General features: G+C 42.3%; 1 protein-coding gene across 2 annotated transcripts in view; it reads left to right on the forward strand.

Moving 5' to 3' along the window:
* Positions 1-24981, forward strand: part of LOC129705857 (plakophilin-3-like) — a 54048-nt gene that overhangs the window by 15162 nt on the left and 13905 nt on the right. For both annotated transcript variants that reach the window (XM_055649702.1, XM_055649701.1), the window contains exons 2-6: positions 14782-14870; positions 16511-17301; positions 19961-20084; positions 20730-20934; positions 24113-24287. In XM_055649702.1, the coding sequence (XP_055505677.1) occupies positions 14793-14870; positions 16511-17301; positions 19961-20084; positions 20730-20934; positions 24113-24287 (1373 nt within the window). In that variant the 5' untranslated portion in view covers positions 14782-14792. The remainder of the gene's footprint in view (positions 1-14781; positions 14871-16510; positions 17302-19960; positions 20085-20729; positions 20935-24112; positions 24288-24981) is intronic.

The raw sequence follows: 24981 nt of genomic DNA on the forward strand, positions 1-24981 counted from the left end.
TTCAAATGTTGCTGCCTGACCTGCTGAGTTACTTCTGCATTTTGTGTATACATGTGTTTCTATATGTATGTGTGTGTGTATATATATATACACACACACATATATATATATATATATATTCTAAAGACAAAAACAATGCCCCCAGGTTGATTTCGCTTATTAGGAGGTGATAGTGTTTAATTGCCTGATGGTTGTAGGAAAGTTGTTTCTGAACATCGTTTTACATTTCTCAGGCTCCTATTCCTTCCCACCCTTCACACCCGGCCCCATCTCTTTTCCCTGCTTCCTCCACCCCCCTGATTTTTTTAATAATTGGTAGCAAAACTCTAACTGTTCAGACCAAAAAAGACACTTCCATGTTCTCCAGAGATGCTGGGTTACCCCAGCACTGTGTGTCTTTTTATAGTGTAAACCAGGAGTATGACTAGACTTACTATTACTAGACTATGGGGGCAATAAGGATGCAAGCACTTTTTTTTATGGCTTGACTTTTTGAAGTAAATAAAAATTGTGTGAACCTGTTTCTGTAAAGGAAAGGTAGAGCAAAAACTAACCATGGTTGAATTTGTGCTGAGTAGCTGTTAGTCAACTGGGCGTAGTCCTTTTTATAAAGTTAAGGATTGTGGTGTTCTTTGTGTAAGTAGTTCTGTTGTTATTTGTAAAGGTGTTACTGGCAGGTTGTAGAACTGGTTCTTAACCCTTTCTGAAACTGCGGCAGATCGCTTTGGTGTTTTTTCATTTTGGTGTTGATTATTCAAAGTTACACACCTATTTTATTCCTCAGCCCTTCCTCTCCAGAAATGTTTTCAGTTGCCCCCTTAAATCTACATACATATTTGTTAGCCCCTGATTTGCTTGGGTCAATTTTCCAGTATCAAGATTCCAGTATCTGCAGTTTCTTGTGACAACTTTGACCTTGCTTTGCAGTTCTGTGAGTTTGAGGATAACTTGCTTCACCTCCAGTTTTTGTGGGTTTTAAAAACATAGAAACATAGAAAATAGGTGCAGGAGTAGGCCATGCGGCCCTTCGAGCCTGCACCGCCATTCAATATGATCATGGCTGATCATCCAACTCAGTATCCTGTTCCTGCCTTCTCTCCATACCCCCTGATCCCTTTAGCCACAAGGGCCACATCTAACTCCCTCTTAAATATAGCCAATGAACTGGCCTCGACTACCTTCTACGGCAGAGAATTCCAGAGATTCACCACTCTCTGTGTGAAAAAAGTTTTCCTCATCTCGGTCCTAAAAGATTTCTCCCTTATCCTTAAACTATGACCCCTTGTTCTGCACTTCCCCAACATGGGGAACAATCTTCCTGCATCTAGCCTGTCCAACCCCTTAAGAATTTTGTAAGTTTCTATAAGATCCCCCCTCAATCTTCTAAATTCTAGCGAGTACAAACCAAGTCTATCCAGTCTTTCTTCATATGAAAGTCCTGACATCCCAGGAATCAGTCTGGTGAACCTTCTCTGTACTCCCTCTATGGCAAGAATGTCTTTCCTCAGATTAGAAGACCAAAACTGTACGCAATACTCCAGGTGTGGTCTCACCAAGACCCTGTACAACTGCAGTAGAACCTCCCTGCTCCTATACTCAAATCCTTTTGCTATGAATGCTAACATACCATTCGCCTTCTTCACTGCCTGCTGCACCTGCATGCCTACTTTTAATGACTGGTGTACCATGACACCCAGGTCTCGTTGCATCACCCCCTTTCCTTATCGGCCACCATTCAGATAATAATCTACTTTCCTGTTTTTGCCACCAAAGTGAATAACCTCACATTTATCCACATTATACTGCATCTGCCATGCATTTGCCCACTCACCCAGCCTATCCAAGTCACCTTGCAGCCTCCTAGCATCCTCCTCACAGCTAACACTGCCCCCCAGCTTCGTGTCATCCGCAAACTTGGAGATGTTGCATTCAATTCTCTCGTCCAAATCATTAATATATATCGTAAAAAGCTGGGGTCCCAGAACTGAGCCTTGCGGTACCCCACTAGTCACTGCCTGCCATTGTGAAAAGGACCCGTTCACTCCTACTCTTTGCTTCCTGTCTGCCAACCAGTTCTCTATCCACATCAATACTGAACCCCCAATACCGTGTGCTTTAAGTTTGTATACTAATCTCTTATGTGGGACCTTGTCGAATGCCTTCTGAAAGTCCAGATATAACACATCCACTGGTTCTCCCTTATCCACTCTACTAGTTACATCCCCGAAAAATTCTATAAGATTCGTCAGACATGATTTACCTTTCATAAATCCATGCTGACTTTGTCCAATGATTTCACCACTTTCCAAATGTGCTGCTATCCCATCTTTAATAACTGATTCTAGCAGTTTCCCCACTACCGACGTTAGACTAACTGGTCTGTAATTCCCTGTTTTCTCTCTCCCTCCCTTTTTAAAAAGTGGGGTTACATTAGCTACCCTCCAATCCTCAGGAACTACTCCAGAATCTAAAGAGTGTTGAAAAATCATCACTAATGCATCCACTATTTCTGGGGCTACTTCCTTAAGTATTCTGGGATGCCTATCTGGCCCTGGGGATTTATCGGCCTTTAATCCATTCAATTTACCTAACACCACTTCCCGGCTAACCTGGATTTCACTCAGTTCCCCCCATCTCATTTGACCCCCGGTCCCCTGCTATTTCTGGCAGATTATTTATGTCTTCCTTAGTGAAGACTGAACCAAAGTAGTTATTCAATTGGTCTGCCATGTCCTTGTTCCCCATGATCAATTCACCTGTTTCTGACTGCAAGGGACCTACATTTGTTTTAACTAATCTTTTTCTCTTCACATATCTATAAAAGCTTTTGCAGTCAGTTTTTATGTTCCCTGCCAGTTTTGAGGTGGTTAAAGAGACCAATATAGGAGGCAAAGACTTCCATGCATTGGATAAGGGATAACTACTGGGTGGGTAGGTGAAAATCGTAAACATTGATGAACGTTAGAGATCTTAACAAAATAAAGCAGAAACTAATGACACAAAGAACTGCAGACACTCGAATCTTGAGTAAAGCATAAAGTGCTAGAGTAACAATGTATCAGGTAGCATCTGTAGAGTGAATGAATAGTTCGGGTTGGGACCTTTCAGACTGGCTGTAATGGAGGGGGGAGAGGGAGATAGAAAGATGGAAAAGACGTGGGGGATAATTGCTAGGTATGGGAGAGGATTGTGTTAATGGCCAAACTCAAGTGTCTGGTAAAATGGTCCCCTTGAGCTCGCCAATGTAAAGGTGACCACATTAGGAGCACAAAATGTAGTAGACAAGGTCAAACAGACAACTCTGGAAATGCTCAACTTGTCAGGCCAACAGAGTTAACAACTCTATTGTTAGAAACGCAGTGAAAACCACCACCACGTAAAGATGCCAATCCCAACTAAGGAACAGCTACCAGGTGTGGCTGGAAGACCTGGAAGTCTCTCAATAGGCTTTGTACAGGGATGGGCAGATGCAAGACCAGCATGAGCAAATGGGGCTATGCAGACGCGGCAGACACAGAATGTGAAACATCTATACAATCCATGCCACACCTACTAAGATGCCCACTTCTTGGTGAACAATGCTGCCTGGAAGAACTAGCGGTGGCAAACCAGAAGGCTGTCCACTGTGCAAGAGCCTGGCCGTCATTTGAAACATAGATGATGGACATGAAAGAAGAAGATAACGATTCATGTCAAAGACCATTTGAAAGGTGGACGGGATCATTTATGAGGCGGTGCACTCTTTCCATTGTTTACACAGGGTTTCAGAATGCTCTTGACTTGTGGGCTCTAAGTTCTCCATACCATCCTGAATGCCCCTCCCTCACATAGAACAGAGATTCCTGGGCATCAGAGGAGATGACAGAATATAAATCTCTTGATCATTTTCTCTTTTAAATCTTTGGTAACAAATTGCATAATGTAAATCCCAAAATTACAGGCAGAAAATGATAGGAAGAGTTAGCAAGTCAGGAAGTATCTTGTGGAGAGAGAAACAGAAATAATAGTTCATCAGTGACCTTTCAGTGATTTAATTATTGTTCAATGGTTAAAATATGACACACTCGTAAACAGACACAGATCAGACACCTGGTAAGACTCCTCTTACTCATCAGGCTAGTTCCATGTAGATAGGGAGAAAAATATACCGTATCCACTGACGGAAAGCTGGGGTGGCTCAGTGGCGCAACGGTAGAGCTGTTACCTCACAGCGGCAGAGAACCGGGTTTAATCCTGACCTTGGGTGCTGTCTGTGTGGAGTTTGCCCGTTCTCCCTGTGACCACGTGGGTTTTCTCTGGGTGCTCTGCTCTCCGCCCACATGTCAAAAAATGTGCGTGTTTGTAGGTTAATTGGCCTCTGTAAATGATCCCAAGTGTGTAGGTAGTGGATGAGAAAGTGGGGTAACGGAGAACAAGTGTGAACAGGTGGTCAATGGGTTAGTGCAGACTCGGTGGGCTGAAGGGCCTTATTCCCATGCTGTATCTCTAAAACTAAAACACAGCTGAACTTCATTTAACACCAAGCCGTAAATTACTTACAGAATTGGCGATGATCAAAGGTTTTTTTCAATGTGATCTTTGTACTACTGAGCAGAATCTATTCTAGTTTGACACTATGATTTTTAACAAGAACGTAAGGACCTCAAAACCTTTCTAAACCTCTTAATTATTAAAGCCTCATGTACAATATAACTTTCAATGGGTCAATCTTAAACCTTGTGCACTTTGTATCACAACATTACAGCTTTACTACTCTGGGATATGGGGAATATGCTCAAACATCATTGGAAATCAGTGAGTTACAGAAGGGTTTTGATGTTCACTCTGTGTCATGAGTCATGTGCCTTTGTAAAAAAACTTTTCGGTTGCTTTGTTTAGAATTTTTTTTAGAAGGAAATGATTATGCAGCAATTTCTCTTGTAATGGGCAATCTTCACTCGGTAACTTCTGATTTTAAATTTCTAAATCTTGCCTCATTAAAATGTGCATTCATTATTATACATCATAAACCACTCTGAAATATGTTTAGCGACATTTCAATGCAGGGTGCACTACCCTTTTTAATGACATTCCTATTGGTGAGTTATTGCATAAACATTGGAATAGCAGGGTTGTTAATTAAAGTTTCCACAGATGTCACTAAATATAATACTGTTTCAGCAGCTATGATGACATTGGAGTGCAGACATTCAGATAAATGACTTCTGTTTGTTTCAATGTTTTTGAATAACATTTTTAAGTCTCCTTTCTGAAGAGAACTGTTCATGGACTGAGTTAATCGCGAGTGATCTAGATCAAGGTTGAGTTCTTTCAGCCTCAAAGTTTGCTGCATAAGATAGCTTTAAATTGAAACAGCTCCAGTAAAGAGGGACATAAGGGTGAACACCTCCAGGTTCAAGGCCAGTTTTCTCCCAGCTGTCACCAGGCAACTGAACCATCCTATCAACAACTTGAATGGTCCTGAGCTACCATCTACCTCAGTAGAGACCCTCAGACTATCTTTAATCGACCCCCTACTGAGTTTGATCTTACATTAGGCTTGGAAGGCTTACCCCATTACTCAAACCTCACGTCAAAAACCTTGGCGTGATATTTGACTCGGCATTGAAATTTGACAAACAAGTCAATGCCGTGGTAAAAGCTAGCTTCTTTCAGCTTCGGACGATAGCTAAAATAAACCAATTCCTCCAGTTTGATGACCTCGAAAAGATCATCCACACATTTATCTCCTAGATTACTGCAGCTCCCTCCACACTGGCATCAGCCAATCTTCCCTGTCCTGCCTGCAACTGGTCCAAAACGCCGCAGCGAGACTCCTGACGGGCACCCGAAAAAGGGATCACATCACCCCGATCCTGGCCTCTCTCCACTGGCTCCCTGTGCGGTTCCGAATAAATTTCAAAATCCTCCTTTATGTCTACAAAGCCCTTAATGGGCTTGCCCCCACCTACATCAAAAGTCTGCTTATCCACCACACCACCTCCAGGCCCCTCAGATCGGCCGACTTGGGGTTACTGAACATCCCGCGGTCTAGGCATAAGCTCAGGGGTGACCACGCCTTTGCGGTTGCAGCTCCTAGACCGTGGAACAGCATCCCTCTTCCCATCAGAACTGCCCCCTCCATCGACTCCTTTAATTCAAGACTTAAAACTCATCTCTACTCCCAAGCCTTTCTTGACGTCCTCTGAGCGAGAGCTATATGTATGAAGTCACCTCCACCAATGTAAAGCACTTTGGCCAACGAGAGTTGTTTTTTAAATGTGCTATATAAATAAAAGTGACTTGACTTGATTAGATGTTATTCTCATTAACCTGTATCTGTGTACTGTGGACAGCATGATTGTAACCATGTATAGTCTTTCTGTTGACTGCAGAGCAAGCAACAAAAAACTTCTCACTGTACTTCAGTACACGTGACAATAAACTAAACTAAACTAAGCAAGTGGGTGAAAGGTTACAAACTAGAACTGGAAGTACTTGTTATTAAACAATGGTGCTTTCTTTTACCTTGCCAACGGTCACTGAGGAAAACAACCTTGCAATTGTTCATGGTATCTCTCTTTATTCTAATTTGAGATGAATTTCCAGCTTTATTGGTAAAATAATAACAATTGAAATTCATCTCAAAGTGGAAGAAACAATTAGACAGGTACAGGGAGAAGGCAATTCTGAATTTAAAGTTGTGTAATAAACTGGATTTGATAAGGGAACTCAAGGCAAAGGAACCATTAGGAGGTAGTGACCATAATATGATGTTTTAACTGCAATTTGAGAGGGAGAAGGTAAAATCAGAAGTGTCAGTATTGCAGTTGAACAAAGGGGACTAAGGAGGCATGAGGGAGAGGCTGGCCAAAGTTGACTGGAAAGGGACCCTAGCAGGGATGACAGTGGAACAGCAATGGCAGGAATTTCTGGGAATAATCCAGAAGATGCAGGATCATTTCATTCCAAAGATGAAGAAAGATTCTAAGGGGAGTAAGAGGTGACCCTGGCTTACAAGGGAAGTCAAGGACAGTATATAAAACTAAAATAGAAGACGAATAACATAGCAAAGATGAGCGCAAAGCCAGAGAATTGGGAATATTTCAAAGAACACCAGAAGGTATCTAAAAAGGCAATAGGGGGAGAAAAGATGAAGTACGAAGGACAGCTAGCCAAGAAAATAAAGGAGGATAGTAAAAGCTTCTTTGGGTATGTTAAGAGGAAAAGATTAGTTAAGACAAATGTGGGTCCCTTGAATTTATTATGGGGAACAAGGAAATGGCAGATGAGTTGAACATGTACTTTGGATCCTAATGTACTAAGGAAGACACAATGTCTCGGAAGTGTTATGGGACAGAGGATCTAGGGTGACGGAGGAACTGAAGGAAATTCACATTAGTCAGGAAATGGTGTTGGGTAGACTGATGGGACAGAAGACCGATAAAAAGACCAGGGCCTGATGGTCTGCATCCCAGGGTACTTAAGGAGGTGGCTCTAGAAATCGTGGACGCATTGGTGATCATTTTCCAATGTTCTACAGATTCTGGATCGGTCCCCATGGGTTCGAGGGTAGCTAATGTTATCCCACTTTTTATGAAAGGAGGGAGAGTGAAAACAGGGAATTATAGACCAGTTAGCGTAATATAGGTGGTAGGGAGTCAATTATTAAAGATGTAATAGCAGCGCATTTGGATTGCAGTAATGGGATCGGTCCAAGTCAGCATGGATTTATGAAGGGGATATCTTGCTTGACTAATCTTTTGGAATTTTTTGAGGGTGTAACAAGTAAAATGGATAAGGGAGAGCCAGTGGATGTAGTGTACCAAGACTTTAAGAAAGCCTTTGATAAGGTCCCACACAGGAGATTAGTGGGCAAAATTAGAGCACATGGTATTGGGGGTAGGATATTGACATGGATAGGAAATTGATTGGCAGACAGGAAACAAAGAGTAGGGATTTAAGGGTCCCTTTCAGAATGGCAGGCAGTGACTAGTGGGGTGCCGCAAGGCTCGGTGCTGGGACTGCAGCGATTTACAATATATATTAATGATTTAGATGAAGGAATTAAAAGTAACCTTAGCAGATTTGCAGATGACACAAAGCTGGGTGGCAGTGTGAACTGTAAAGAGGATGGTATAAGGATGCAGGGTGACTTGGATAGGTAGGGTGAGTGGGCAGATGCATGGCAGATGCAGTATAATGTGGATAAATGTGGCGGCAAGAACAAGAAGGCAGATTATTATCTGAATGTTGTCATATTAGGAAAAGGGGAAGTGCAACGAGACCTGGATGTCCTTGTACTGAAGTAAGCATGCAGGTATAGTAGGTAGTGCAGAAAGCTAATGGGCAGAAAGCTAATGGCATGTTGACGTTCATAACGTGAGGACATGAGTATAGGAGCAAAGAGATCCTTCTGCAGTTGTACAGGGCCCTGGAGAGACCACACTTGGAGTATTGTGTGCAGTTTTGGTATCCTAATTTGAGGAAGGACGTTCTTGCTATTGAGGGAGTGAAGCGTAAGTTCACGGGGTTAATTCCCGGGATGGCGGGACTGTCGTATGATGAATGAATGGAACGACTGGGCTTGTATTCTCTGGAATTTAGAAGATGAGAGGGAATCTTATACAAACATATAAAATTATTAAGGGATTGGACAAGCTAAATGATGGAAGCATGTTCCCGATGTTGGGGGAGTCCAGAACCAGGGGCCATTTAAGAATAGGGGGTAGGCCATTTAAAACTGAGATGAGGAAAAACTTTCTCACCCCTTATGCATTTTGTGAATTTGTGGAATTCTCTGCCTCAGAAGGCAGTGGAGGCCAATTCATTGAATGCATTCAAAAGAGAGTTAAATAGTGCACTTAGGGTTTGCGAAATCAAGGGATATGGGCAGAAGGCAGGAACGGGGTACTGATTATGGATGATCAGCCATGATCACATTGAATGGCGTTGCTGGCTCTAATGGGCTGAATGGCCTACGCCTGCACTTATTTTCTATGCTTCTATGGATAGGACCGGTTTGGACGGATATGGGCCAAACGCAGGCAGGTGGGACCAATGTAGATGGGACCTGTTGGTCGGTATGGGCAAGCTGGGTCGAAGGGCCCGTATCCACGCTGTATGACTCTATGCCTCTAGACTAAGGAGGGGATGATACTATGGGGGGAAATGGCAAGATCTTTCAAAGTGCAAGATCCTTTAATTTACCTTGCGATTGGTTTGAGTCTTATGTACCTCATTCACATTTTCGTCATCCCTAAAATCTACCAGCTTGGCTTCACCTTGACTATATTATTGTTGAAGAGGAACGAATGAGTTAAATTGCCTGTAAGATGAAATCTGAATTAATTTGAATTCTGATTTGTGTTTTGAACTTCGCAGGGCCGGAAATACTCATCAGATGGAAACATGCAACAATAGTCCATTTTCAGCTCGGGGCGAGTTATTTAAGATCCTAATGAGTAGTTGGGTTCTTTGGCAATTTCAGCTCCGATGCTTTAAAAAAAAAACATTGCACTGGCTATATCATTTCAGTTTAAAACATAATGTTTATAGCATTTTACAAAAAAAAGTTTGAATTGTAGCTATGAAATAAATGATTATTTTCTAACAACATGAATATACTTATCTCGATTCGTTATTTTGACTCCTTTTTCGGCCGACTGAGTCCATGCCGTCCAGCGATTCCCATACACTAGCACTATCCTACACACTAGGGACAATTTATAATTTTTACCAAAGCCAAATTAACCTACAAACTTGTATATCTTTGGAGTGTGGGAGGAAACCCAGGTGGGTCATGGGGAGAACATACAAACTCCATGTATAATGCAATCATAGTCAGGATTGAACCTAGTTCTCTGGTGCTGTAACCACACTGCTGTGCCGCCATTTGGAGTTTTTATAATATATTAAACCGTTTTAAAGTTCACATTGTAGTTTTGAAACTCAGCTGGTGTTGACAAAATATGCAAATTTCTGTGCCTTGCATGATCTTGATCAGCAGAATCACACGAGTCTGTAGATGTCAATATAAGGAACTGCAGATGCTGGTTTACAAAAATAAAACAAAATGCTGGAATAACTTAGCAGGTCAGGCAGCATCTCTAGATCGGTATGAAGAAGTGGCCAGATCTGAAATGTTATGTCTCCATATTGTCCATAGATGTGTGCTGCAGAGATCCACTGAGTTTCTCTCACTCTTTGTGTCTCTTCTTCTGGCTGATGTATAAGGGGGTGAAAGCTGGAAAAGAGATGGGGTCGGTACATGGGCTGGTACGTGTTAGGTGAATAACGGATACTTCTTTTCCAGCTTTCTTTCCCTTACTACAATCAGACTGAAGAAGGGTCCTGACACAAAACATCATCTATCCATCTCTGGAGAACAATGATAGGTGACGTTTTGGGTCGGGAGCCTTCTTCTGACTGCAGGTGCTGGAATGACCAAAACACTACTGGAGCAATTCAGTGGTTCAGTCAGCATCTGCAGGGAAATGGACAGGTGCTGCTTTGAGTTGGGATTTTTCAGATTAATTTGAATTCCAATTTCAATACTGATTGCTTGAGGAATGAGAAGTGATTCAACATTCAAGGTACTTCAACATTAGGATTTTGCCTTGAAATGTAGCGTCAAGTTAAATGCAGTTTTTTTTAAAAATCTTTATGGCCAAATCCATTCAGGGCATTTTTTCACTTCTGAGTGAGAAGTAACTTCTAACTTGAAAGTCATTATTTTAAAGTTTTGATAATAAACTGTTTATTTTCAGAGAATTATATTGTGCTGTATTTTCTTTTCGTTCTGAGATGTTCGTCTAAAATGTTTCAAAATTTGTCTTCCTACCACTTTTATCCGATGCTATGGTTCAAGAGTCAAGGGTGGTTTTTTTTTTATCATGTCCCAGATAGAACAATTAAATCCTTACTTGCAGCAGCACAATGGAAAATGTAAGGATGGTACACTGTAAACAATATAATAATCGAGAAAAAAAGTTCAGTGTGTGTCTACTGAACACACTGAATGTGTTCAGTATGCACACACATACATACACACGCATGCATGCTCACACATACATACACAAGCACACACATACCTACATCCACACATACCTACACATTAAAAAAACAAACAATAATAGTGCAAACTATAAAGTACTGTGGTTTGTTACTAGTAAGGTGACTGATGTGTAATTACATATTTGCCACGTCCCTTGGTGAGAATACAGCTCCAAGTCCAACCAGAAGCATGCCAATGCAGATCTTGGCGTGCTTTGGACAAATTTACCAACCAAATATGTCTGAACTAGCATTCAGCAACAGCAATGATTGCTTCCACTGCCCAGCTCACTTCACCACCGCGAGGAGAATGGGTGAAGGAATGTAAAACAGGACAGTCGTGCTTGTAAAATAGCACATTTGCTAAAACGTGGAAGTGAAAGAGGAGAATGGTTGATACTTAGTTTAGTTTAGCGATAAAGCATGGAAACAGCCCCTTTGGCCCACGGAGTCTGCGCCGACCAGCAATCCCCGTACACTAACACCATCCCACGTACACAATAGGAACAATTTACAATTTTACCCAAGCCAATTAACATACAAAACCTCTGTCTTTGGAAAGTGGGAGGAAACCGGAGCACCTGAAGAAAACCCACGCATATGAATAATGTGTGACTAGAAGGGTCAACATGGATGAGATGGGCAAAAGGGCTTGTTTTTGTGCAGTATGACTGACTCTGCTTGTGTTCAACCCATCTCTCCTGCCAAGTTACTACTCTATCTAAACAAAAATAAAGGGCAGCATGTGAGATATTCTCACTGTCACCTAATCCAGCCACAACATCAACCCCACCTTGCAATTTATCTACACTATTGCCATTGATTTTTATTATTTGCTTTATCCTTGTGCTGCAGTACATTTCTCTTTACATACTTATCCTTCTCCCTCTGATCTAATTGCATGTGATTCATCAATCTATATCAATGACTTTCTTCTCACTAAATCAAGTCAAGTCAAGTTTATTTGTCACATACACATACGAGATGTGCAGTGAAATGAAAGTGGCAATGATCGCGGACTTTTGTGCAAAAGACAAACAACCAAACAAACTATAAACACAATCATAACACACATATTCTTTTACATAATAAATAATGGAAGGAAAAATGTTCAGTAGAGTTAGTCCCTGGAGAGATAGGCATTTACAGTCCGAATGGCCTCTGGGAAGAAACTCCTTCTCAACCTCTCCGTTCTCACCGCATGGCAACGGAGGCGTTTGCCTGACCGTAGCAGCTGGAACAGTCCGTTGCAGGGGTGGAAGGGGTCTCTCATGGTATTGTTGGCTCTGGAGTTGCACCTCCTGATGTATAGTTCCTGCAGGGGGGCAAGTGAAGTTCCCATAGTGCGTTCGGCCGAAAGCACTACTCTCTGCAGAGCCTTCTTGTCCTTGGCAGAGCAATTCCCAAACCAGATGGTAATGTTCCCGGACAAGATGCTTTCCACCACCGCTGCGTAGAAGCACTGGAAGATCCTCGGAGACACTGAATTTCCTCAATTGCCTGAGGTGGTAAAGGCGCTGCCTTGCCTTACTCACGAGTGCTGAGGCGTGTGATGCCCATGTCATATCCTCGGAGATGTTGACTCCCAGATATTTAAAACAGTTCACCCTATCCACAGGATCCCCATTTATCCTCAATGGAGTGTACGTCCTCGGATGATGTGCCCTCCTAAAGTCCATGATCAGTTCCTTCGTTTTTTTGATGTTCAAGAGGAGGCTGTTATCCTGGCACCAGAGTGCTAGACCAGCCACCTCCTCCCGGTAGGCCTTCTCGTCGTTGTCTGAGATCAGGCCCACCACCACAGTGTTATCAGCAAACTTAATTATTGAGTTGGAGCTGAACCTTGCCACACAGTCATGTGTGTACAGGGAGTACAATAGGGGGCTGAGGACGCAACCCTGGGGCGATCCTGTGCTCAGGGTGAGGGACTTTGATGTATTCCCTCCCATCTTGACTACCTGGGGCCTGGCGGTGAGAAAGTCCAGGACCCAGGCACACAGGGAGGTGTTGAGCCCCAATTCCATTAGCTTCCCGGACAGTCTGGTGGGGACTATCGTGTTGAAGGCTGAACTGTAGTCTATGAACAGCATCCTCACGTAGCCCCCCTTCTGGCTGTCCAGATGGGAGAGAATCCCTCTAATCTATTTGTATTGACCAAGCCAATCATAGAATTATGCAGTGAAACGTGTGATTTATTTTATTTTGCCTGTTAGGATTTAGTGAGATTTACTTGATATGTTTTATCTTAAATCCGATGCAGTTTAAAAAGAACATGTTGTTCCTGTGTCTACCGTTTATAATCTCAACGCATTCCAGCCCCACCCTACCCAACCAGAAAAAAAAAAATACGCAAGAGACACTAGTTAATGTGTCCAGGATATGATGCCACCTCTTCTGTCAGTCCACAAATCGCTTTGATTTTCCTTTCTCCTGACCCTTTGATTTTCCTTCCCACTCTAATATGGCCAAGAATACTTGTACAGTGAAGATCAATGCAGATTTAACCAGGCACCATCTCTTGATCTATGGCCAAAGCAACAAATTCAGATAATAATTCTCCCATTCTGATTTTCCGCTTCACCTTTTTATTTATCCCATTACCAATCTGTTTGTTTGTTCTGTTGTCCTCTTTTGCATTCCACCCCATCACATTCATGCTTTTATTTATCTCTCCCCGCGCTGGGCCGGTCCCACTGAGAAGCGCGGAGGGGTATGTAATTGTGCGCGACATCGCGCGGGACTCCGTAATTTTTGTAGCGAACAAAATCTTCGCGCGCCAACGACTTGTCGCGTAACTGGCAGCCAATGTGGGACAGGCCCAAGACCCTGATGCGACGCAATGTCTCACCTCCAACAGCAGCAGAAGCAGGCAAACGATCGTCGAACTCGGCCTGGGGCTCACGGCCGTTGCGGTCCGGATCCGCCCCCACTTCCACTCCCAGAGCGGTGCCAAGAAAATTGAAGATAGACACAAAATGCGGGAGTAATTCAGCAGGACCGGCAGCATCTCTGGAGAGAAGCAACGGGCGACGTTTCGGGTCATGACCCTTCTTTCAGACTGAAGAAGAGTCTCGACCCGAAACATCACCCATTGCTTCTCTCCAGAGATGTTGCCTGTCCCGCTGAGTTACTCCAGCATTTTGTGTCCAACTTCAAATGATGTCACGGGCTCCAGATGGCTGTGCGGACGCATGAAGTCGCGTGGGACCGTCGCGCCTTAACGCGACCACGAGGTCGCGGAATTAGCGTGCCAAGGACACATAAGTGGGACAGGGGCTTTACTCTGACAATGGAGGAGACTTAGGACAGAAAGGTCTGTTTTTGGAATGGGAAAGAGAATCAAAGTGGCCGGCAACCAGGAGATCAGGTAGGTTCAGGCAGGCTGAGCGAATGTGTGTTCTGCGAAACAATCGTCCAGTCTATGTTTGGTCTCGGCGATGTAAAGGTTCTCCTTCTGAATGCTGAGCTGTTACTCCTGCTGGAAAGCCAGCTGCTGTGGAAATAGGTGGCTCTCAGCCACTGGCCTTACAAGCTTCACTATATAATGGCTTGATGACGTTTTAAGCATAGCATTTCAGTGGGATACTGGAGCTAAAATCCAGGCTCTTTGCCAAAGAACAAGATAACAAAGGGCCACCTTGAAAAATTGCATTTAAACCCAACAAGGGCAAGCTTACATAGGACAGGAAACATTACTTAAATCTGACTGAAATTAAAATTTAACTTTTTCTTTTAACATCATTGCAGGCTCTGGAGGAATGACAAAATATCATACAGCAACTATGCCAGGTTTCAGCTCCAAGTCACAGGTTTATTCAACAGAGAACAAGTATTCTGTGAGTACCGTATATGGGGGTTTCACTGTTTTATAATGAGATTTATGCTGCATTTGTTGCCATGGTGTATGGACAGAAGGTGGGGAATATTAGAATTGTCATGCAGTAATTTAAGTAAATACCCCTTGGCTGGGGAAGGAGCAAAAAGGTGAACTTCACGCTTCTTTAAGGTGAGGCTGTAGTTGGAACTAATAGATTGAATTCCCAGATCAGCTTAAAGGGCCCGCCCCACTTTCACGACCTAATTCAAGACCTCTGCCGAGTTTGCCCTTGATTAATACTCGCAGCAGGGTTGTCACAACGTCATAGGTAGGTCGTGGCAGGCCTTGATGCTAGTCGTGGGTACTTGTGGCATCAAGTAGGTCGGGGCGTTTTTCTAGCCTGATGAAATATGTCCACGAGTAAAAAAAGTTGTAAATTAGGTCGTGAATTAGGTCGCAAAAACGGGACAGGCCCTAAAAGCTGTAACAATGGAAGCCCCAAATTAAATATATTTTGTTGGGGAAGATTGTGAGGCAAAATTAAGACATTGAACTGAATTGTAGGCCAACCACAATCTATTTGACTGGCAAAATGTCCTCGGGGTTGGTGATCTAATTCTATTCCAGTGTTACTTGTTACATTTGTGTAATGCGCTAGTAGATGGAAATCATGTGCCTTAAGGACTCCAGTGTCGTATGTATGCTGTCTCAAAATACTGTCCCACCGCAAACCCCCCCACCAGTGCTGGGAATAAGTCCTTGTGCTGGTTTGATGACCTAATATAGGAAAGACGGAAAAGATAAACATAAATTCCTTGGGCTTTCATCAGGAATGAGAAGAAGCTTTCAGGGGAAGTAACTTGAGGAACAGTTTTTCTTTGCTGGAGGTGGGAAGATTATGGGGTAGCTCGTAACTGTCTACACGCCAGTGCTTGTTTACAATGGTTGATGTAGCATGAGGGCACAAGTCTAAGATAATTACTTGTAATAGGAAATCAGTCCTTGGAAAACGAGAATGGGGTTTTGTTAGGCTTCTGGAGAAACAAAGTCAGCAGAGACATGATGACTGTGTCAGAAGGAATTACAGATGCTGGTTTACACCGAAGATAGACACAAAATGTTGAGGTAATTTAGCGAGTCAGGCAACATCTCTGGAGAAAAGAAATAGATGATATTATAGGTTGAGACCCTTTTTCAGACCTGTCTTCCATCTGAAGAAGGGTCTCGACCTGAAACGCCACTTATTTCTCTAGTCTGGAGATGCTGCCTGACCTGCTGAGTTACTCCAGCATTTTGTGTCTAGTTTCAGAGACTGGATGATACTGGATCAAGGCATCTGGCTCTGTGCTCTAATATACGATTCTGATGATTGCTGCAAAATTGTGGACTATATGAATACAGAACTGTGTAGTCCAAAGTAGCAGAGTAGCCTGCCAACATTCACTAGCATTGTTCAGCCATGATGAATGACTTCTAAGCAACCCATCAGATGGTTAGCCACAAATGTAAGATTAAATCCTGGCACAAATCAATTATTTGAGGAGTAAAAAGAGGAAGGAAGCTAATTATCTAATTGTACTGTATCCCAGTTGTATTGTTTTTCTTTGTTGTTGTCGAGACTGACTTAATAAATGGTTGCATGGTTAATTTTTTTCTCAGACTGTCAACCCATCTGTGTACCGGCAGGGAGGCAAACAAAACTGGTCGGCCCGCTCAGCTGTGGGAGATTACACTGCTAAAGGGCAAACCAGGGCAAGTCAGTATGGAAGACAAGGGGATGAAGCAACTTTTCGTTACAGATCTATATCCGGCCATCAAACCAAAGCTAGACCATTGTCCTTGCACCAGTCTTCACAATATGGATACAACACCAGATCTCAGATGGGACAACAGGACATTGATACCATGTCGCTGCGTTCATTGCAGTTGCCAAGTAAATATGTGCAGAAACAGACTTGGTCTGGAGTTCAGATGAACGGGCAAGCCATGTACCAGAGACCAGATGACGAACTTAGCATGATGTCGGATCAGGTCGATAGCAGCTACATGTCTTCAGTTGGTAATGAATATGGCAACGGTGCAAACTTGACCTATGACACCAGGACTTATCCAGTGAGTCAGCAGATGGGTGTAGGAGGCTATGTGAAAAAGATGTCAATTTCTTCAGGAGGCATGCCTGGTTACGCAGCGGAAGAATTCGAGGAGACCTCCGTACGGCGACATGTCAGGCCTCCAGCTCAACGCACACTGCAGAGGATCCAACAGTACAGCAAAGTGTCTCGTGGAAGAACCGGCTCGAGCTCCCAAGTTCCAGCGCAAATATCACGCAGTTCATCCATGCACAGTGTGAATGGAATGCAACATGGTGTCCGCGAACTGGGCACTCAGCAAATGCAGCAGTTACAAACGGATATGAGCAGGTTTCAACTATCATCTGTTCCAATGACACAGTAAGTGTAAGATTAATCTCATGCTTGGCACCAGGTTTCTTAATGAGAATGAAATAGACCGTAGAGTTTCAGATCTTTCATTCCCAGTGATCCCAATTTTGAAATCAAATTAGAAACTATTGGGATAGGCACAAAATGCTGGGGTAACTCAGGGGGTCGGGCAGTATCTCAGGAGTGAAGGAATGTGTGACTTTTCGGTTCGAGACCCTTCTTCAGACTGAGAGTCAGGGGAGAGGGAAATGGATGGGGATATGGATGGGTATGAAGAGAATGTAAGGTGTGAAAATGACAGATCAAAACAGACAATGATACTTGGATTAAGTAGGTCAGCCAACAGCATGGAAAGAAATGTCTGGGACATTTTCAGGCCACTGAGTGCATTGTAACATAATTTTGGCTGACTAATAGGATGCATTTGAAAATTTTAAGATGGAAAAATCTATGGGTTGAAATTGCCCTTAAATTTATATGGAAGCATTTCAAATTTATAATGAGTTCTCTTGAATATTTATTAATAATCCAGTTTTGTTTACAGCACAATTTCTATTTTAACAGAAATTTGAACCTTATAAAGCAAATTATGTTTCTCAAAAAGAAACTTCTTTCTCCTTGTATAAAGATGGCAAATGCCACAAGCAGGAAAATCGAGCAGTTTTTTGTGCAGTTTTCAAAATCAAAGTCCCAGATACCTGAAAGAAATGCCAGTTTTCCCACACAGCTAAATTATCTAAGTTACAGTGAGAGAACAACTGACAAGGGGATTGGTGGGCTGAGGATATCCAGTAACATGCCACGTAATTCATTCAGAGGGCGGCACTGTGGTGCAGCGGTCGAGTTGCTGCCTTGCAGCACCAGAGACCCGGGTTCCATCCTGACTACAGGCACTGTTTGTACGGGGTTTGTACGTTCTCCCCGTGACTGCGTGGATTTTCTTTGGGTGCTTTGGTTTTCCCCCATTCTCAAAAGTCGTGCAGGTTTGTAGGTTAATTGGCTTCAGTAAAAAATAGCAAATTGTCCCTAATGTACAGGATAATGGTAATGTTGAGATAATCTCTGGTGTGTGGACTCAGTGGGCTGAAGGGCCTGATTTTGCACTGTATCTCTAAAGTCTAAAGATCATATGATTGGGAGGGAACTTCTAAATGTAAAAGATCTGTTTGGTATTATTATGTGGCTATACTAATAATGATGCAAATCATGTTTAATTGCAGTAACAATTATGGTAGCATGTGTATGTTGACTTTCCCAAATATGAATTACTGGATATTTTTGCTATTAACATAGTAACTTCTTTATCTGTTCTGAATCAAGAAAGTTAAATAGTTTCAGGTCCAATCAATATAATATCTCATGCTAGCTGATCTCTTCAGGGAGTTTCTATAGGTGGTGTTGCCCCTACTTCTGATTTCTGATCAATCATCTTTGTACTAAACATGCAGGGATCAGGGATTATACTGAGTAATCAGAATCTAGTCCAAAGGAATGCTTTCCCACAACAAATTTGCTGGCATCACTTGAGCTTGTATGGAAAGGATGGACATTTGGCTAAAGCATGCAAATAACTGATTTCTTGTGTTAAGATTTCTTAAAGGAACGTATTTGGAAATTAATTGTGGCATTAAACATTTTTAAGGGCATGTTTACAAAATATGTATTCTGGGTGATGAATCTGTTACCGTGTGCACGTTTTGGGTTATCTGAGATAATGTCACGTATCTGTTATTTTTAAAGAATAAGGTTTTTTAATTTAGTTTTCTAAAGATACAGTGTGTAAACGGGCCTTTTGACCCCATGAGTCCACACTGACCAGCAATCACCCATATACTAGATCTATCCTACACACTAGATGCAATTTACAGAAACTGATTAACCTACAAACCTACGTGTCTTTGGAATGTGGGAGAAAACCTATGGGTCACAGGGAGAACGTACAAACTCCATACAGACCCATAGTCGGGATCGAACCTGGGTCTCTGGCGCTGTGAGGCAGCAACTCTCCCAGAATTCTAATGTGCACTCTCTGAATTTGAAGTTCAAGCTAAACTTCTCTGAAATATAATTGATGCTTCCAGAAATTCATTTTTAATTATTGTTGTTAAACTGGTACCATAGCACTGACTATGTTGTATCTCCTTCCGATCATGTACAGAACTATTCTAATGTGCTGCATGGATCAATAATGTGTTGTGAGGTAATATGCGTATAGGACTTCAACTTTACTCTGTAAACCTGACCAGGCACCTTCTGGTGTGAGTTTGTCTTTCCACTCTTGATACAATTTCAGCATCAATGTGCGAAGTGATGTCACCTTTTTGTATATCGCCTTGTTTTCCCCACCGGCCCAAAATCAACTACTGCCCAGTCAAGTCTCAGCTTCCTCCACCCCTAACACTAACCTCTGCCTCTGGCTGAAAGGTCGATGGCTGAAACTGTTACTGATATCCCACTACCACTTCCCATCCATTGAACTCCTGATCTATTTGATGCTACACTAGAATGTCTGGACAATACATTTCCATTGAGGTCAATGGAACAAATATGGAAAGGGTGTACTGGTGGTGGTGGATACGCTAGTGGCGGTGATTAGAGTTAAAATTTCACTCCAATGCTTCTAAGTTATGTCAAGTGGCTTTACACTTTTTGACTCCCTTCCTTCTAGAACTGATGGAATGAACCTACCTACTGCTGTACAATTTCTGCGCAGCACTGATGTTAACAACCAAGTTATTGGATCTAGTTACATTCAGCATAAGTGCTACCACGATGCGAGTGCTAAAACAGAGGTATGCGTGACTTGGCTGGGTGGGGACTTGTGCAGTTCAGTTGACTGTTTCCTTGATTTAAATCCTTGTGACTGAATGTTGTAATTGTGCGTGAAGTTATAATGGGATTGAGATGGAGAGTTGAAGTGATTCAATGACTGGGATCTCTGGGTCAACTTGTGGACTGAATGCAGGTGTTCTGCAAATCCACACTTGGTTTCTCCACTGAAGAGGACACTTCTGAATGTATACACCGTATTAGAAATGCCAGCATTTCGCTGCTTTACCTGGAATGGTGGTGGTTAGATCTGTAAAGGATAGGAGGGAAGAGATAATCGCCTTCCATTTCATGCATTATTGTTTTTTATTTACTTAGTTTGTCTGGATACAAACAGTGATTGGCGGTTTCATTTATAGATTTAGTCGAACTGTGCAATTATAATACATGAAAGCACAATTGTCCAATGTAAATATCGATTTAAAAAAATTAATATGAATTTTTAAGTATGAGTTTTAAATGCTTCAGTGTCAGTGACTTCCGTGCCGGGGAAGAAGGCACTTTTTGCAAAGTGTGCCAGATTATAGGTTCTTCCTTTCCTGCATTTTGTAAAATAGGTTTATGGTTCTCAGAACTGTATTGTTGATTCAGATATTTCCCTCTGACAGGCCTATAACCTGGGAGCCGTCGCTGAACTAGTGAATCTTTTCAATGATCGGTCATTAGAGGTTCAGAGGAGTGCCACAGCATCAATGCGCAACCTGCTGTACAATAACAACATCAACAAACAGGAGCTGGTCAAACAGAATGGAATCCCCAAAATGATGGAGGCAATCAAATTTAATGATGAAGAACTGAAGGCTAACATCACAGGTATGTTTCATTTTAATCCTTTTATACTGTTACTATATCCCTAATCAATCATAGATCAAATAAGGCAGGGTTGAAGTACACCTTCTGTGTAACTGCCTTGTCGTCAAAGCTCACCCCTCCAATCCTTCATAATCCTTTTGTTGTTCAGACTACAATTGTATTGCATTAATCCTCTGTTTTTTGGGCTCATGCTCACCATCTTTCTCACCATGAGCCGCAAATATAACTTTTATCTGCCTTCCTCTGGGGGGGGGGGAATAAACATTTAGACGGGCACATGGATAGGACAGGTGTAGAGGGATATGGGACAAATACAGGCAGGTGGGACTAGTATAGATGGGACATGTTGGGCGGTGTGGGAAAGTTGGGTTGATGGGCTTGTTTCCAAGCTCTATCACTCTATGACTTTGTGAAACACACTCCTATAGTGTGACTATAGACCCAACCCAGCTTTTTCCGTTATATCTGCACAAACACCTCTTCTCCAGTACGTTACTAAATTCCTACTCTCCCTGCTTCTAATGAGCATGTAATAATTCCACCTCCGTCTGCTTTCTTCTTAATATGGTCTGAATCTCCTTGACTATTAACTACAGCAAAAGTAATGGCAATGCTCGATATCATCTTACTGTCAGCAGATAATCAATTTTTCCAGCAGTAGATCACTTTTCTCCAGTGATGATGCAGCATGACACCAGTCTCCACGTGTCTGGCAATGATCCTGTTAAACATCACTAATGTTAGTGGCGAATAACAATGCTGGGTAGGTGTGAACTCATTCTAGTAGGGATTGACTTCTGGGATAGTTTTGTCACCCTAGTGTTTTAATGTTCTTGGTTATCTCATGGTTTAGATTACAAATATGGAGCCGTTATAAAAAAATTAACTTCAGTAGGTCCATCATTTGGGTGGGAGAGGGAAAATGTGAAGTAGCTGGATGTTGATAAGTTTATAGTGTGCATCTAAGATGTTTTAGAAACATAGAAATTAGGTGCAGGAGTAGGCCATTCGGCCCTTCGAGCCTGCACTGCCATTCGATATGATCATGGCTGATCATCCAATTCAGTATCCCATCCCTGCCTTCTCTCCATACCCCCTGATCCCTTTAGCCACAAGGGCCACATCTAACTCCCTCTTAAGTTTAGCCAATGAACTGGCCTCAACTACCTCTGTGGCAGAGAATTCCACAGATTCACCACTGTGCAAAAAATGATTTTCTCATCTTGGTCCTAAAAGACTTCCCTCTTATCCTTAAACTGTGGCCCCTAGTTCTGGACTTCCCCAACATCAGGAATAATCTTCCTGCATCTAGCCTGTCCAACCCCTTAAGAATTTTGTAAGTTTCTATAAGATCCCCCCTCAATCTTCTAAATTCTAGCGTTTTGAAATAGAAGGCCAATCTTAAGTAATATTTTTACAGTAAAACAGAATTGTGACACATTGTTTACTGAAGGATATAATAGGAATAATAGAATGAATAGAAGGGACAATACAGCCATAGTACATTTTTTTGGCTGGAAAGGGACAGATTAGTGATCAGTGTATGAAAGAACTGCCGATGTTGGTTTAAACCAACGATAGACACAAAATGCTGGAGTAACTCAGCGGAACAGGCAGCATCTCTGGAGAGAAGGAATGGGAATAGCGTTTTGGGTCGAGGCCCTTCTTTAGACCATCAGAATCTCTTCATGCAGGGCTGTGACAAAGCACTTCAAAAATACCGACTAGGTTGTGGGTAGGGCTTGTTATATCAAGTGAAAAGACTCTCGCACTTCTCAAAATTATGCGATGGAAGTATTGCACCAAGGCAAGCTTCAATCATTTTGGAAGTCATGGCTTGCTGGAAGTGCCCTCGTAACAGTGTTGGACAAGTGGTGACCTGAATGCTATTTGTTTAAGAAGGAACTGCAGATGCTGGAAAATCGAAGGTATACAAAAAATGCTGGAGAAACTCAGCGGGTGAGGCAGCATCTATGAAGCGAAGAAAATAGGTGATGTTTCAGGTTGAGACCCTTCTTCAGACTGATATGGGGGGGTGGGGGGGGGGGGGGGTGGGGAAGTTGAAGAAAGGAAGAGGCGGAGACGGTGGGCTGTGGGAGAGCTGGGAAGGGGAGGGGAAAGAAGGAGAAAGCAGGGACTACCTAAAATTGGAGAAGTCAATGTTCTTACTGCTGGGGTGTAAACTACCCAAGCGAAATATGAGGTGCTGCTCCTCCAATTTACGGTGGGCCTCACTCTAGCCATGGAGGAGGCCCAGGACAGAAAGGTCTGATTCGGAATGGGAGGGGGAGTTGAAATGCTGAGCCATGGTTAGATCAGGTTGGTTATTTGTGATCGGTTTTGGCCGCAACGAATCATTATGGGTTGTGAAAATTATATATGGGATAGTGGGTGCCCTTTACTCGTTTGAGGTACAGTCAAATCCTCATTCATTTTATTGAAAACCACCCTATTCTTTCCTCCTTTTGCTTTCTCATTCCAGTGTTGGTGCATAACTGGTTTGAGTTTAAACTAGTTATTTCTGGTGTCTAGAGAGTTTAGTTTACAGATATATATATAGTGTCAAAACAGGCCCTTCGGCCCACCGCGTACATGCCAATCATTTAACACTAGTTCTATGTTACCCTGCTTTCACATCCACTCCCTACACCCTAGGGGGAGTTTACAGAGACCAATTAACCTGCAATCCCACTCATTTTTGGGATGTGGTAGGAAACTCACATGGTCACAGGGAGAACGTACAAACTCCATAAAGACAGCACCATCGGGATCGAACACTGGTCTCTGGCACTGTGAAGCAGCAGCTCCATCACCGATGCTACTGTGTTGCCCTATGTCTTATAAATTGTTTATGGAATCAGTCATGGTGATCCACTGGAAGATAAAACACTGCTTCAGGAAACAGATAAATATTTTACTGGGACAATTAACAGATTAAACTTTATACTCAAACTGTCGATGGACAATTTACATCCTGTACCTATTTTAGAAAAACACTGTTTCTCCCTAAAGTGCCAGAAAATTGTCCATTATCAGCCATTTGCTTTAAGTTAAACATGAAGATTACCATTGAGCATATTGGTACGTTTTCCAAACGATTTTAGTCGTTAATGGAATCCGGGGAGAAAATTATCGTTTCCTTCAACACAAATCTACTCTTGCACTTTGATCTCCATAGGAATTTTGTGGAACCTGTCTTCCAAAGAGGAACTGAAACACACTCTTGCTGAAGGAACATTAGAAGATATCACGGAAGAAATCCTTTCTCCTTACTCAGGTTGGAGTAAGAATATTACTACCCAGGAGTTTCCTTCAGAGGATAGTGTCTTCTATAATACAACGGGCTACATTCGGTAAGGTTTCAACTTCAGGCGTAAATATTTCTGCTTCTTCAGTGGCATTTTTCATTGCTAAATTTATTTTGTATTAAAATCAATTATTTAAATAGAATAAATAACCAAATTCTTTAAAATGCAGTTCTATAATAGGCAAGAAACATGCATTTAAGAAGTTGTCAAAACTATGTTTTTTTACTGTATTGGAAAAAAAAATCTTCCACACAGTCCTATATAATATGATCAAGAACTGAATATTGCCAAAAGACGATATAGGCAGGATTCTAGAGTATACTTCGCCTATATTAAATAAGACACTGTGAAACCATGACAATTTCTGTGCGTACACACAAAATGCTGGAGTAATTCAACGGGACTAAGAATTAAAGGTTTTAAAATAATTAAAACAGATCTTTTAAAAAGGAGCTGAGGAGGAACTTCTAAAGAGGATAGTTAATCTGTGGAACACATTGCCACAGAGGGCTGTGGAGGCCAAGTCGGTGGATATTTTTAAGGCAGAGATAAGTTCTTGGTGTCAATGGTTATGGGGAGAAGGCAGGAAAATGAGATTAGGTGACAGAGATCAGTCATGTAGAGGAGTAGACTCGATGGGCCGAACGGCCTAATTCTAACTCCTATAACTTGTGACAGGCATCATCTGTGGATAGAAGGGATGGGTGACGTTTTGGGTCGAGACCCTTCAGACTGAGTC

The sequence above is a fragment of the Leucoraja erinacea genome, chromosome 18 (assembly GCF_028641065.1).
Source record: "Leucoraja erinacea ecotype New England chromosome 18, Leri_hhj_1, whole genome shotgun sequence".
Taxonomy (NCBI): Eukaryota; Metazoa; Chordata; class Chondrichthyes; order Rajiformes; family Rajidae; genus Leucoraja; species Leucoraja erinaceus.